Source organism: Bombina bombina, chromosome 1 (genome assembly GCF_027579735.1).
Source record: "Bombina bombina isolate aBomBom1 chromosome 1, aBomBom1.pri, whole genome shotgun sequence".
In the NCBI taxonomy this organism is placed as follows: domain Eukaryota; kingdom Metazoa; phylum Chordata; class Amphibia; order Anura; family Bombinatoridae; genus Bombina; species Bombina bombina.
The window spans coordinates 824,598,735-824,614,881 of NC_069499.1; the positions used below are offsets into that span (position 1 = coordinate 824,598,735).

At 42.1% G+C, this 16,147-nt stretch overlaps 1 protein-coding gene across 2 annotated transcripts in view; it reads left to right on the plus strand.

The window, feature by feature from the left end:
- The window catches only part of LOC128646019 (cadherin-1-like), a 306,436-nt gene that overhangs the window by 174,023 nt on the left and 116,266 nt on the right, over positions 1–16,147 (plus strand). For both annotated transcript variants that reach the window (XM_053699411.1, XM_053699412.1), the window contains exon 12: positions 14,443–14,667. In XM_053699411.1, the coding sequence (XP_053555386.1) occupies positions 14,443–14,667 (225 nt within the window). The remainder of the gene's footprint in view (positions 1–14,442; positions 14,668–16,147) is intronic.

Here is a 16,147-nt window from a genome sequence, read left to right on the forward strand (position 1 = left end):
ATCCTATTTGGGTCCTATAGTACTTAAGAAAGCTTATCATGTCTCCTCATTCCAGAAAGGAGACTATAAGGTACACTCTACCTTTGGTACGAGATGAGCAGTGCAGGATCACTGTCGAGGAAGGATATCACACCTTTTCTGGAAATGTTTTGGTTAATATGGACCGGCTCTTCCAGTACGTTGCCGTTTTGTTTTTTTTTAGTCTTGCTACTGATTCTAGAAGGATCTGGGGTTTTATTTGGGCCAAATTCCAGATCTCTGGTAGCTTCCCTTGTCTTGATGATTCTGGTTTAATCACCATCATCTTGTCTGATTGAAGACTTTAGGGACTTCATCTGTCTTCCTCGATAGTCAGAGATGGATGTAGACCTGAGTTTTCTCTGGTGTAGGCTCCAGGGTGGATTCTTGTCTGATTGAAGACTTTAGGGACTTCATCTGTCTTCCTCGATACTCAGAGATGGATGTAGACCTGAGTTTTCTCTGGTGTAGGATCCAGGGTGGATTCCTGGATGCTAATTTAGTCTTCATAGACATAAAATGAGGTCTCTATGACAGGTAGTGCCCTTCAGACCTCCCCAGGCCCATCTCTGGCTCTGTGTTTGGGGGTGTTGATTTGTCTGGGGCCCATATTGGACTTAATTTCTTTGGCCAGGTCTCTTATCAGCCGAGGCTCGGTGTATGCTGAGGCAGTGGAGTAGTACTGTTTCAAATATGTCTTAACAGATTTTCCTGGAATACTTGTTGAGAGAATCGCTCTCCAGTGTCCTTGTCAAGATCTCCCTGTCCTGAGGGACACCTTTCTTAAATTTTGCCTTCAGTTGCAAGTTTATCAGGTTGGTGAGGGTATGCCTAAGGGGGCCAGAGTTCTCAGGAGTTTTTACTCCCGATTATCTTTTTGGAGCTTCAGGCAATCTTTCTGCTCTGACGGTTTAGTCTACTGGGTTCGTCCCAGTGTATGTTTTCTAGTCGGTCTTACTCTTGGCTAGATCTCCTTCTGAGACAGAGAGACTCACTAGCGTTGAGGGTAGTATCACGGGTTTGGTAGTGGGCAGAGGCCCACTACTTCTCACTGTCGGTGATCCTCTTTCCAGGGGGTGATCATCCGGGACTGATGTTCTCTATAGGAATTCCTTTTATCTGAATTGTCACTGGAAGGGGATGCCGAATGAGAATCTCAGTCCCGTCTCTATTCCAGGTTACTTATTAATGGGTCCTCAGGCGGGACTGATGGATACATTAGCAGTGCCTTGGAGGTTCATTACTATTTTTCCTCTTCTGCCATATCACTCTTGCTTGAGTGGTGGCTCGAATCTAGCAGAGGCAGGCGTCAGTGGTACTGATTGCTACATTAAGGCTGCATAGATCTTGGTTTGTGATTTAGTGGCTTCACCTTCATGAAGGTTACCTTGTTGCAGGGATCTACTGCATCAAGGCCTCTTTGCTTCATCGGATCTTTTTTCTCTGAGGCGGACTGCAAGATCATGCTTAGTCTTAGCCGAAGAAAAGGTTTTTTTTCTGAGAGGTTATAGTCCTCTCCTTCTTCAAGCGTGTAGGCTGGTCCCTCGCCATCTATAATAGGGTGGAGGACCCCTTCTGCTGTGAAGAGCGTGGTTCAACCTGACACTCTATTCAGGCCTGCCAGGATTCTTTCCTTCCTCCAGGATGGTCTGGAGAAGGGCCTCTTAGCTAGTTCCTTGTGAGGACAGTTTTGGCCCTGTCTGTTTTTCTGCACAGGAGGCTCGTTGAGCTTCTGGAAGTACAGTTTTTGTTAGGGCTCTGACTGCAATAAGGTGTAGTTCTGATGCTCCTTCTTGGAGTTTTTAGATCTTGTTCTTATGGTTTTTGCATCGCACTCCCTTTGTACCTATGCATGAGGTTGTTATCTTAGAAGACCCTTCCGTCTAATATTGCTTCTGTGTGCAGAGGTCTCTGGGTTTGCGGCCTTACAATGTGAACCTCCTTATTAGGTGTTCCACGAAAGTAAGGCTGTGCTACGAACTTAGTTGGGATTCCTTCTAAGGTCCATTTTTTTATATCCTATTCCTTCTTCTTGAAGGAAAGTGTACTACATAGTATGGAGTTGTGTCTTGAAGTTCTATATTCAGACTACATAGGAATAGAGAGTTCTCTATGTTTTATTATCTATCTGGGAAGCGTAAGGGTCAGAGGAGATCTTAAACTTCCTTATCTTTTAGTTGAGGAGTATCTTCCGCTTGGGATATGAGACAGCAGGACGCAAGCCTCCTCAGAAGTTTACGGCTCAGTTTTTCTCTTCCTCTTGGGTCTAAAATGAGGCCTCTATGGATCTGTTTTGATGGGCAACTAACTGGTCTTCCTTAATTTCTTTTTCCAAAATTTTTGAGTTTTTTTTTTTGCTTCTGTTGAAGCATCCTTCGGAAGAAAGGATTTGGCAGGCTGTGGTGCCTTCAGATGGGCTGCCTCTTCCTATTTACCCTCCCGTTAGCATTCAGTGTCCTCTGTAGCTTGGGTATCATTTCCCACAAGTAATGAATGCAGCTGTGCACTCTCCCTGTACGGAAGGAAAGGAAATTATCTGGTAAGCATAATTTATGTTTTTTATAGCAGACTCTGCATTTTTTCTGGGATGTTCTTTTGCAGGCAGTGGGGGGATCCTAGTTGGAAAATGCCTCCCGCAGAGTTGCTGGACATTTTCAGAATGAACTGTGGGAGGATAAGGGGTCTGGTTAAACAAAATATCAGATGTTGCATTTAACAAAAATTCCAAAAAAGTATAAGGTTTCCCTGTGTCTGCTTTTTTGTAGAGCACATATGTGTCAGGATAGGTTAAGTCCAGAGTTAGACCCAAATGCTAGGATGACGTTTGAAAACACCCTCGCACTGTGAGTATATTCCAGGACCTGACCCTGCAACAGCTACAGTAATATACTCACTGAAATAAACTGGAAGTTGGCACAGCAGGGTCAGGAGAAGAAACTTTGTGTAGATAGGGTAAACCAAAAGAGTAATCAAGCAAGCAATATCCAGCAACGTGTAATCAGGCAGGTGGGGGTTAACCAGTAGAATTATCAAACAAGCAATGTCCAGCAACGTGTAATCAGGCAGTTTGGGGTTAACCAGTAGAATTATCAAACAAGCAATGTCCAGCAACGTGTTATCAGGCAGTTTGGGGTTAAACAGTAGAATAGACTAGCAAGCAAAGTTCCAGCAATGTGTAATCAGGCAGTTTGGGGTTAAACAGTAGAATAGTCTAGCAAGCAAAGTTCCAGCAACGTGTAATCAGGTAGTTTGGGGTTAACCAGTAGAATTTGTCAAACAAGCAAAGTCCAGCAACGTGTTATCAGGCAGTTTGGGGTTAAACAGAAGAATTATCAAACAAGCAATGTCCAGTTATCAGGAATCAGGCAGGTAGGGTTAAGCAGGGTTGAAGTTAAACATGCCAGCAATTCTAATAAGACAAGAGATTCAAAAAGTACTCACAAGCCGGGTAATTAGAACAAACAGGCACCGAGGAGAGGAGACGCCGGAATAAGAAGACCTTCTGACGTCAGCAGAAGGGGCCGGTGAGAAACATGGTTGCTAGGCAACCAAGGAAGCGCTACTATGCCGACACAAACAAGGGGAGAACGCAATCAGCAGCAGAGCGATCGCGACAGTGCCCCCTCCTCAACAGGAACAGGTTTTGAAGGATTCTGGGCGTGGAACTGTTTGATCAAAGCAGAGGCGCGGACATGAGAAGCAGGTTCCCAGGAACGTTCAGTGATGGGATATTGCTTCCAATGGACCAAATAATATAAACGGTTACCCCGTAATCTGGAATCAAGAATTTGACTGATATCAAATTCTGAAGTACCATCAACAAGAAACGGAGAGGGAACTTTACATTTGGTGGAAAACCGGTTAGAGACTGCTGGTTTAAGAAGAGATACGTGAAATACAGGATGAATCTTCAAGGTGTCCGGTAAAGCCACCCTGTAGGCAGTAGAACATACCTTGGAAACAATTGTAAATGGTCCAATGTATTTAGGACCCAATTTAGCACAAGGTTGTTTGAGTCGAATGAATCTGGTGGAAATCCAAACCTTGTCTCCAGTGCGAAATGAGGGTGCCTTACGGCGTTTGCGATCAGCAAATCGTTTATACTTTTGAGAAGAGAGGAGAAGAATTTCCTGAATCTTCTTCCAGTGTTTACAGAGATTCTTCACAGTTCGATCTGCTCCAGGAACTCCAGAACCCCCAGAAGACATAGGAAAAGTTCTAGGTACAAATCCATAGGCTGGCTTGAAAGGAGAAGTCTGTAAAGAAGAATTGAAACGGGAATTGTAAGCAAGTTCTGCTAAAGGAAGAAATTGAGACCAATTGGAGTGCTGATGAATAACATAGTGCCTGAGATAGGATTCAAGAGATTGATTTACCCGTTCAGTTTGACCGTTGGATTGAGGATGATGGGCAGTAGAAAGAGATATGGTAACTCCAAACTGTTGCACAGAGATTTCCAGAATCTTGAGACAAATTGAACTCCTCGATCAGAAACAATGTCCAAAGGAAAACCATGTAATCTGGTGATATGGAGTATAAACAGTTCAGCGAGTTTCTGGGCAGATGGTAATCCAGGTAATGGAACAACATTAGCTGCTTTGGAAAATCTGTCTACCACAACCCATATGGTCTTGTTTCCGGCAGAATTAGGAAGATCTGTAATAAAGTCCATGGAAACATGAGACCAGGGATAATATGGAACAGGCAGAGGTTGTAAGAGTCCAAGAGGTAAAGAAGAAGACTGTTTATTAGAGGTACAGGAATGACAAGCTGCAACATAATCCTTGACATCTTTGACCATGGAAGGCCACCAGACATGTTGTTTGAGTCTCCACAAAGTATTACGTACTCCTGGATGTCCAGACAAAATATTATCATAAGCCCAATGAAGAAGTTTGAGGCGGAATTCTGTAGGTACAAACAAGATCCCAGGAGGTATGTTATAGGATGAAGGAACAGATGCTTGAGCACACTGTAATGCTTGGAAAGGAAAAGTAGATAACTGAGCTAGAACTTTAGCAGGATGGAGAATGGGTTCAGAATCCAATAATGTAGAATCAGAGGCCAGAAATTGTCTGGATAAAGCGTCCGCTTTAGTGTTCTTAGAACCAGGAATATAAGAGAGGACAAAATTAAATCTGGAAAAGAACAAAGCCCATCGGGCTTGACGTGAGTTGAGACGTTTGGCAGTATGAAGATACAGAAGATTTTTATGATCCGTGAGAATAAGAAATGGTTGAACCGTGCCTTCAAGCAGATGTCTCCATTCTTCCAAAGCCATCTTAATAGCTAACAGTTCCTTGTTACCGACGTCATAATTCAGTTCTGAAGAATTGAACTTCTTGGAGAAAAACCCCACAGGAAGGATCTTGCTAGTAACAGGATTTCGCTGAGATAGTACAGCCCCAGCAGCGATCAGAGAAGCATCAACTTCAAGGATGAATTGGAGACTCGGAACTGGATGGCAAAGAATAGGAACCAAAGTAAATGCAGACTTCAAAGATTCAAAGGCCTGTAAGGCTTTATCAGACCAATGCTTGCAATCCTGACCCTTCTTAGTAAGAGCTGTAAGGGGTGCCGAGATGTTAGCAAAGTCTTTTATGAATTTACAGTAGTAACTGGCAAACGCCAGAAATCTCTGAAGAGATTTTAAGGAAGTTGGTCTTGGCCAATCTATAATAGCCGACAGTTTGTCAGAATCCATCTTAAATCCAGACGGTGAAATAATGTAGCCCAAGAAATTAATAGATTCTTGATGAAAAGAGCACTTTTCAAGCTTGGCAAAGAGAGAATTTTCACGTAATCTCTGGAGTACTAGTTTAACATGACGAACGTGATCCTGTAAAGTCCGAGAATAAATCAAAATATCATCAAGATAGATAATAACGAATTGATTAAGATAGTCTCTGAATATTTCATTAACAAAATGTTGACAAACTGCAGGGGCATTGCATAACCCAAAAGGCATAACTAAATATTCATAGTGCCCAAACCTAGTGTTGAAGGCTGTTTTCCACTCGTCCCCTTTACGAATCCTGACCAAATTATATGCCCCACGAAGATCCAATTTGGTAAAAATGGAAGCACCCTGGAGACGATCAAATAATTCGGGAATGAGAGGAAGAGGATAACAATTCTTGATTGTAATCTGATTAAGAGCACGATAGTCAATGCAAGGACGAAGACCTCCATCTTTTTTTTCAACAAAGAAAAAACCTGCTCCTACCGGAGAGGAAGAAGGGCGAATAAAACCTTGGACCAAATTATCCTTGATGTATTCTTCAAGTGAAACATTTTCTTGACGAGAAAGTGGGTATGTTTTACCCTTAGGAAGAGGTGCTCCAGGTAGTAGGTCAATGGGACAATCAAAGGTCCGGTGTGGAGGTAATATTTCAGCATCTTTCTTAGAAAAGACATTACAAAAAGAATGATATTGTTCAGGCAAGGAATCAGGAATGTCCAAAACTGCCACAACTGTACTAGAAGGTTTGAGAGTATTCTGAAGACACTGTTTGAAACAAGAAGATCCCCAAGAAACAAGTTCCCCTTTAGACCAGGAAAAAACCGGATCATGAAGTTGAAGCCAAGGGAGACCTAAAATTAGAGGAAACTGAGGAGAAGAGATGATGTCAAAACAAATGGTTTCCGAATGAAGTACTCCTACAGACATGAGAAGTGGTATCGTAGAATGTTGAATGAATCCAGAACCTAAGGGTTGACCACTGACAGTAGTGACCTTAATTACTTGGCTCTTGGAAAGCAAAGGAATCCGAAAGGCATTGACAAAATCCGAATCCATAAACATTCCTGCAGCTCCAGAATCGATGAGTGCTTGAGCCTGGAATTTGGTGTTGCCAAAGCGGAAGGTGACTGGAACAAACAGCTTGGGATTGAGGGTAGAAAAAGATCTTTGGCTTAACTCAGTCCCTCTTTCTGGAGTTAAGCCCTGGCTTTTACTGGACGGGTTGGACAATCTTTTAACATATGCCCCTTAACACCACAGAAAAGACATAGTCCAAGATTACGCCTTCTGAGACGTTCAGCTTCAGATAACTTAATTGCACCAACCTCCATGGGTTCACTTGATTCAGAGATAGGAGTATTTGGAGTAGGAAGGTTTGGTGAACGAGGCATAGGACGGAAAGTAGATTTGATAAAGGATCTTCTGTTACGGTCACGTTCATGGAGACGTCAGAGTAATGAGCATCTAACTTGATACATAAGTTGATGAGTTCTTCTAGAGAATCAGGAAGATCCCTATAAACCAGTTCGTGTTTTAAACGATCACAAAGACCTTTACGAAACGCTGCACGCAGGGCCCCATGATTCCACATAGTTTCAGCAGCTAAAGTCCAGAATTCTATAGCCTATTGTGCTACAGAAAGAGATCCCTACCTTAAATCTAAAAGTCCTGCTTCGGCAGCCGCTGACCTTCCAGGTTTATCAAACACGGAAGAAAATATGGATACAAAAGTGTCAATATCGTGGAGCAAAGGATCATCCTTTTCCAACAGTGGAGAAACCCAAGCCAAGGCTTTACCCTTCATAAGAGAAATTAAAAAGGTGATCTTGTAGGAAGAGGAAACAAACATCTGAGGATTATTTCTGAAGTGAAGGCGACACTGATTAAGAAATCCTCGACAGTCTTCAGGATTGCTGTCATATTTATCCGGTAGCGGAATTCTGGGAATTAACTGTTCTGCAGGTTGTGGCGGATTAAATGCAGGGTTAGAACTGGCCGCAGGAACAACAGGTGTTGCAGAGACTTGTGAAGGTGGAGAGAGATTATGCAAAAGAGCAGTAATTTGATCCAACTTAGAATCCAGGGATTGCAGGTGTGCAGAGTGGGTTCCAAGAAGCTGTCCCTGTAGAGCCACAGCTCTGGATAACTCACCAGGGTCCATTATATGGCCTGTTTGTAATGTCAGGATAGGCTAAGTCCAGCGTTAGACCCAAATGCTAGGATGAAGTTTGAAAACACCCTAGCACTGTGAGTATATTCCAGGACCTGACCCTGCGACAGCTACAGTAATATACTCACTGAAATAAACTGGAAGTTGGCACAGCAGGGTCAGGAGAAGAAACTTCGTGTAGATAGGGTAAACCAAAAGAGTAATCAAGCAAGCAATATCCAGCAATGTGTAATCAGGCAGGTAGGGGTTAACCAGTAGAATTATCAAACAAGCAATGTCCAGCAACGTGTAATCAGGCAGTTTGGGGTTAACCAGTAGAATTATCAAACAAGCAATGTCCAGCAACGTGTTATCAGGCAGTTTGGGGTTAAACAGTAGAATAGACTAGCAAGCAAAGTTCCAGCAACGTGTAATCAGGCAGTTTGGGGTTAAACAGTAGAATAGTCTAGCAAGCAAAGTTCCAGCAACGTGTAATCAGGTAGTTTGGGGTTAACCAGTAGAATTTGTCAAACAAGCAAAGTCCAGCAACGTGTTATCAGGCAGTTTGGGGTTAAACAGAGGAATTATCAAACAAGCAATGTCCAGTTATCAGGAATCAGGCAGGTAGGGTTAAGCAGGGTTGAAGTTAAACATGCCAGCAATTCTAATAAGACAAGAGATTCAAAAAGTACTCACAAGCCGGGTAATTAGAACAAACAGGCACCGAGGAGAGGAGACGTCGGAATAAGAAGACCTTCTGACGTCAGCAGAAGGGGCCGGTGAGAAACAGGGTTGCTAGGCAACCAAGGAAGCGCTACCGCGCCGACACAAACAAGGGGAGAAAGCGATCAGCAGCAGAGCGATCGCGACAATATGCATTATACACTGCGAGCTGCATAATATAAAAAGCTACTTTTTTTTGTACCAAGTTCTTGTTTTTCTTTGAATTAGATATGGCTGCAGGCACTGGTCAGCTAAATCTACCCCCCCCCCCCCCATGTTTTTGTTGTAATCCACAATACACTTTGGCTTTAGGATCTGTGAAGATCTTCCCTTCGGACACTGGCACTGTAGCAGTGGCGTATTTAGGTTTTGTGCTGCCCTAAATTCGGCTGCCCCCCCCCAAAGGTTTTAGGCCTTTTTTCCCCCTCAATATTTTTTTGTGTCAGAGCGTGCATTGCATGCATCTTATACAATTTTCTCCCTGAGAGAAGGGAGAGAAAAGAAGGAGAGGGGAGAAAAGGGAGGGAAAGAAGTTTCTCACCAAGAAAGCTTCCACTGCAAAAATGCTGGCGGCTCTAAATGAAGCAACAGTTTAAAGGAGCACTGCCTGTGAAAAGCGACCTTAATCAGCGCACATGCCTTGTCTTCTCTGTAAAAGCCTGAAATTTATCGCTCACTGTACTGTGTGCTGACTTTTAGAGAGAGGATAGGGCAGATGTGCTGCCCCTCCCAAATCTGCTGCCCTAGGCACTGGCCTTGTGGGCCTAGGCCATAATACGCCCCTGCACTGTTGCTTCATCGTGCATTGTGGAGAGCATGTACACATCTTCTTTTTTATCAGAGTACAAAAGGGCCAGTAGCTCATTGTGGCGTAAAGTTGACGTTGTGCCCCTACTTTTCTTTCCATACATCCTGCTTCTGGGGGAAACCTTTGTGATTTGTTTCGCGTTGTGCCACAGGCCACGGTTTCAAAATAAAATAACAATTTTAATAGTTCTGTACTGGTGTAAAAATTATCGAGCCACAAATGGTACCTTTTTGTTTAGCAGGGGTAGTAGGAGATCCCACACAATTTTCCAAATTGTGCCAACTGAATCTGGGCAGCCAGGTGGATCCAAGTGGCTATCTTTACCCTGGTAGATGCGAAATGCCCTGGTATACCCAGTACTGCATTCACAGAGTTTATAACATTTTACCCTATAGAGGGACCTCTTGGATGGTATATATTGCTTGAAAAGCAATCTCCCCTTAAATTTCATGAGGGACTCATCTATGCAAATGTCCTGGCCAGGGATGTAAACTTCTTTAAATTTTTGGGACATATGGTTTATCAGGGGCCTTATTTTATATAACCTGTCATGCAGGGGGTCATTTCTGTGGGGGCACTGGGCATTATCATTGAAATGGAGAAACTGCAGCAACTGTTCATATCTAACCCTCTTCATAATCCCTGGAAAAAGAGGGGTAGCCAGGATGGGGTTCTGGCTCCAGTATGAACATATGCTGGGTTTCTTCACAATCCCCATTACTAATGTCAGGGCCCAAAACATTTTAATCTCAGGATTGTCAGTGGGGTGTCGGGTATTTTTTCTGACATACTAAGATTGTGAATTTTCTGACAGATACTGGCTGGCATATAAATTTGTTTGAGCAACTATATGCTCAAACATGGTATGCGTCAGAATCAGGGAGAGATAATTTATTGGCTCACATACTGGAACATCAGTTGTGATGCCAGGAGTCTCTGTAAATTCTGACATTTCTGGGGCAGTTAAATTTGGGGGTAGCCAATTTTGATCATTTGCTGGACGCCTCCTTTTAGGTGGATGGCATGGAGCACCAGCCTTAGATGCATCACTCAGGTGCTCTTTATCTGATGCCGAAAGGGTTGTGCTGTAAGACAGAGCAGAGAGGGTTTCACTCCCTGAATCTTCGGCAAGAATGGCATAAGCCTCTTCTGCTGAATAGCGTGCCATAAGGGATTTTTTTCTCTACCAATTCCCACTTCACCACCACCAATTTCCACTTCACCTCCCCCAAAATCCCACAAAACCAATTACCACCCACCTATTCCCACCTACCCTATTCCCTCAGATTTTTTTTTTTTTAAAAATTTCTTATATAAACTAAACATTTTTTAGAAAATCACTTGGAAGGACAGTGATTGAGAACATCAGGAAAAGGGTTAATAGTAACTAAAGATCCCCACAAATAAACTTTTGGGCACTGATCTAAGCCCTAACAGGCTTACCACAGTGATATTAGGCTGATCACAGAAGCAGCTCTGTGATCAGCAAAAAAAAATATAATATATATATTTGTAATCCCAACAAATAAACCCCCCCAAAAAAAATATATATATATATATGGGGGGCGTGTCCGAACTGCGATCTTACATGGTCGCACTTTCTCTGTGCTCTCACTGATCGCTTGAAATCCGCCGGTGCCAGGGGAGATCCTACAGCACAGAATTACACCCATCTGTCTATGAGGGCAGACTACCTAATAACATCCTAAATTCAGAGAAATCTGCGCTGTATTTGTGAAGTTTGAGGCAGACATCGGACGTAGGAGGCTCACATATAGGCAACGCCACCCCCCCTGAATATTCAAGGGTTTTTGTCCTAATTGGGTACTCACTTCTTCAGTTTGAAATATATATTCAGTTACAGAATCATATAAACTTTTCAAAGTTTGAATAAAAGAAGATACTACCTAATCACTTTGCAATGCCACCCCGCAAAATGGATACCGCACAGGAAATGGATCTGCAGGCTAGTTGCGACAGCTGCATGGAAAAACTGGAACGCTGTTTTCAGAGCCTGATAGATAGAGCCCCGTAGGACTTTATTGTCCATATTTACCAAGAGCGGCAAGAACTATACCAGCCTGCTACAGCTAACGTGGTAGACATAGCCCCGGAAAATCCAGAGGTTACTAACCCTACAGGGAAGCCGCCATGTTCGTTCTCGACACTGATTCAACAACCGGCTGGCTGCACAATAGGAATCAAGAAGATGGGTGGCCGTTGCTCTGAGGGAGCGGTGGATATAAAGGCCAAGAAGCTGTCTGAATTCGACCTGAGCCACAGCATCGTTAAAGCAGAGGAGACCACAGCCGATATAAATCAGGACTTACCGTCACAAGGGGGTTCTGTACTCAGCCCCGCATCAAGACAGGAACTTGGGGAGGGCACTCATGCTGCAATATACAATAAAAAGAGTCACAGTCCATCTGGCGCTTGTAAACCAAGTTTAATGGGGCAATCATACTGGCTGGACCTTGTGAGTATGCTACGATCTGAAAAGCCGATAGAGGAAGGATGTACAAGAACTTTAATATCATTACCTAGACATAGCCCTCGAGGCGATGGGTGCCACATATGGGACACTGGGACAATATTTGCACATATGCAGGTTATGCCCGGAATCAGAAATTTAATTTAAGCTCTTACCTTAGCATATAGGGCTTGTTAATTACTGAAGGAGAGGCATAAAGACATTTTGGGTTTCTGGTTATGCTTTACTTTTTTGTTATAAATTATTTACCACGCCATCACTATAAGGGTAAACAATGAGTCCACACTGTTATTTTATTATGCTTTAGATATTATACAGAGGTTCCTTTACTATCAGATGGCCTACTTCCTGCGGTTTGCGGCCGGAACCGGGGAGGGGGTTAAATATATAACAGCAATGCTATAGGAACTGTCTCTGCCTAAATATGTACAGTCTGGAGAAACATGCGCTAATTAAGCCTATATCCCTGTTTCATTTTGTTTTTACACTCTGGATAGAGTCTTAGAGTTCTGATTTCCTTTTTTGTCTTGCCTGGCAGACTTTACTATTTTAATAGTGCCCTTAAATATAGTGGTATGTTTTCCGGGGGGCCCCTGAGGGAGGCATATTATATAAAATTGACAAAATAAGGGTTCTTACATATGAAAATCATTGTCTCCATATGCCTATAGGACATATCTCTCTTAAAGTGCTAGAGTGATAAATTTCTTCTTTATGACAAACTGCTGAATGTTCCCAAACATATAGTTAACTGCAACACCCATCCAATAGATAAATTACAGAACACATTAGTGATGGAGCAGGGATACCTAAACCTCCCGTTAGCCTGAAATTGCTGCATATTATCCTGTGGGAGATGTTTTGATAGTAGATTTGAATATCCCAAATTGTATTGAGTCTCAGCCCAAACTTTTTTACACTAAGCTGCTTAAGTTCTATTTCCTATTAGGGGTTGACATGCCTTTTCTTTAAATATAATGGTTCATGTTTAATTGTTTTTTGTGTTAATGTTTATATTCATCGAGTGCGTACCCGGTTTGGACCTTTGCATCTTCTATCTTTAAAAGGTAAAACATATTCAGCATTGTTAGAGATGCCATTTTTCTTTGTGTTATTTGTTATCACAATTTAATAAACCCCTATATAATTTTATTTACAAATCTGGGATCCAAGAGCGATCTAATCTGACATATAGAGGGGAGAAAATGAAGGGGAAGGTCATTTTATTTTTTAATTATTTTTATTTGCTTCTGGTGCATCACATACTTTCAGATATGCTATAAATGTTTGTAATGATCATTGTACCATGCAAATTTATGTTTGTAAACTTCAATAAAAATTTAAAATAAAAAATAAATAAAACATATATATATATATATATATATATATTCTCTCTCTCTTTTTTTGCAGCACACAGACACGCTATTTAGCCTTCCTCTCTCCCTCAGATCGCAGTGAGAGAAGAGAGGAAGCGGATATACTTGTAACAGCCAATGATCCCACTCATTGGCTGTTACAGTGTTGCAGGGGACGATGGTTTCACCCCCTGCATGCTGATTGGATCCTGGGGGAGTGCCTGAGGTGCTAGGCACGTCCCCCAACCGGATCCATCACGGAGGAGGCAATGGAGGGGGAACATGAGTTAGAAACCATTAGGACGTTCTATTCTGTCCTAACGGCACTAAAGCCCAGTGCTATTAGGACAGAATAGAACGTTGTAACGGCGTTAAAAGGTTAAAGGGACATTTTTGTTTTCAGTTCTAGGTAGGGTTGCCACCCGTCCCTTAAAATACAGAACACTTATGAGTTACACATGTTGCAGGGTGTGCAGGGAGGAATATGAATAGTGCTGTCCAGAAACACAATACATGTTCCTCCCTGCACACCCTGCAGCATGTGTAACTCATAAGTGTCCAGGAAAACATGGCTGAGGTGGCAACCCTAGATCTAGGTTAAAATTACTAAGTTAAAAATTAGATGTATAAATAAAAGAATATGTTTAAAAAATACTTAGAATGACAAAACTAAAACTAATAAAGCTGATTACAGCTGCAAAATGGCCAACATCTGCACTGTAGCTCAAAATGAAAATGTTAGTTTAAAGGAAAATGTATAATGAAATTAACATGAAACGAATCTGACCATGAACGAAAGTGAACTAAAATGAAAATTTTATTTTTAAGAAAAGGAAAATTTCAGAAGAAACAACAATTTTTCCTGTGCACATCTCCAATACGTATACACTGTGAGCTTGTTGCATAAATAGGAGTTGGTGCCTCAGAAAGCGTCCATATAAAAACTAATTTGTAATGGAAGTAAATTAAGAAGTTGTTTAAAATATTGTGCTCTATCTGAATTATGGAAGTTTCATTTTAACTTTAGTGTCCCTTTAAGCAGCTATAGTCACAAACCCTGTTAGGGTAGGGATGGGAGCCTCTGTAGCTATTATATGAATTTATTACTTCTTTCTTCTGCTGGTTAACTCTATGTTCTAATCATTTTGCCAACAGGTGTTCCTCAAGCCACTGGTACCGGAACTCTCATAGTTACCCTTCTTGATGTGAATGATAACGCCCCATTGTTGGAACCTGAAGTTGTTTTGTTTTGCCAGAAGAATCCAGAACCTTTTATCGTTGCCATCATTGACAAAGATTTACCCCCAAATACTGGCCCATTTGTTTCAGAACTCTTGCGTGGTTCCCGTGAAAACTGGACAGCACAGGTGGTTGAAAACAGTAAGTTATGTTATGTAATACATTAAAATAAGCAATTTAATTGTCAATGATTTTACACAGATTTTTTTATACATGCCCCCCTCACTCCCTCCCCCGCGGCTGAGCCATCCACCTACACCTCCCGCTGGCACCAGAAGATGATTGTTACAGATGGTGACAGACCCATCGCGCTCTGACTCCATATGCAGCAGGTGCCTGAAGCTTCAGGAGCTCCAGCTCTCGGCTGTAAAATAACCGCTGAGAGTGCTGGAGCTTCCCGAAGCTGTCTCGCGCTGCAGGGATTTGGCTTCGTGTGCAACCTACAACGGCGACGGACCTTTAAAAGCATACCTAGGTAGGCTCTGGAGCATGCACTGCCGGGAGTAAGCTGCTGATTAGTGGCTATTAAGCATGAGCATTTGGCAGCTTCATAAGCTGCTGAATGTGGAAAAAGGCGGCCACTCGTAGACTTATTTCTTCTTGTGAAAGATCACCACATTAATTTGATTTACACAGATCTCAGTGTGGTGATCTTTCACAAGAATCAATTGACACCGAAAATAGACAAAGTCCACGAGTGACCGCCAACTTCCACATTCAGCAGCTAGCAAAGCCAAGTGATATATGCGGGATGCATTGTACCCAGTCTAAACAGAGTTTAAAATGCACAATTTGAGAGGTAAATTGCAAGAACATATACCAGGGGCATGTAGAGAGTGCCAAATTAGAGCTACAAGCAGGCAACATTGCCCTCAATACAGATTATTGTAATTTAGCTCAGATGATTAGCATTTTTTTAGCAATACAGTATTTTTTAATTAAGGTATTTTTACTGCACACTTAAAGGGACAGTCTACACCTTAGTCATCTTAAAGTCTTACTTTAGATTAAGCTACAAATATCCTCCTGCAAGCTTTTTATATAATGCAGCCAGTGGCATATTTAGGTTTTGTGCTGCCCTAGGCACTCAAAATTCTGATGCCCCCTACCCCCACCCACCCCCAAGGTTTAGGCATTTTTTGAACATAATATGTTTTTGGCAGGGAGTAATGTGATTTTTTTTTCTTCATGGCATTTCCAAAGGAAATTTTAACAAGAACTTGCAAAACACTTGCATTCACACACACATACATGTTATACACATACACACATGCAACAACACATTTACACATACAAACACCTATACACATACATCTATCTATTGCTGCAAAATATATAAAACCACCAAACACATATTTCTTGATAATGCTTCCCCAAACAAAATACTAATTGCTGAAAGCCAACAGAACTAAAGGCAATAGCTAGCTAAATAAATGAAATGTTCAGAGCTACCTCTAAACTGTAAGCTTCATGGTCAGTCTCTAATTATACCCCCCCTAGAATGTAAGCTCCTTGGGCAAAATCTCTCATTATATACCTGTATCATACGTCTAAAATAACTGTAAGCTTCTTACAAATATAGCCGCAAAAATGTGCTGCCCCCCCTCCAATCTGCTGCCCT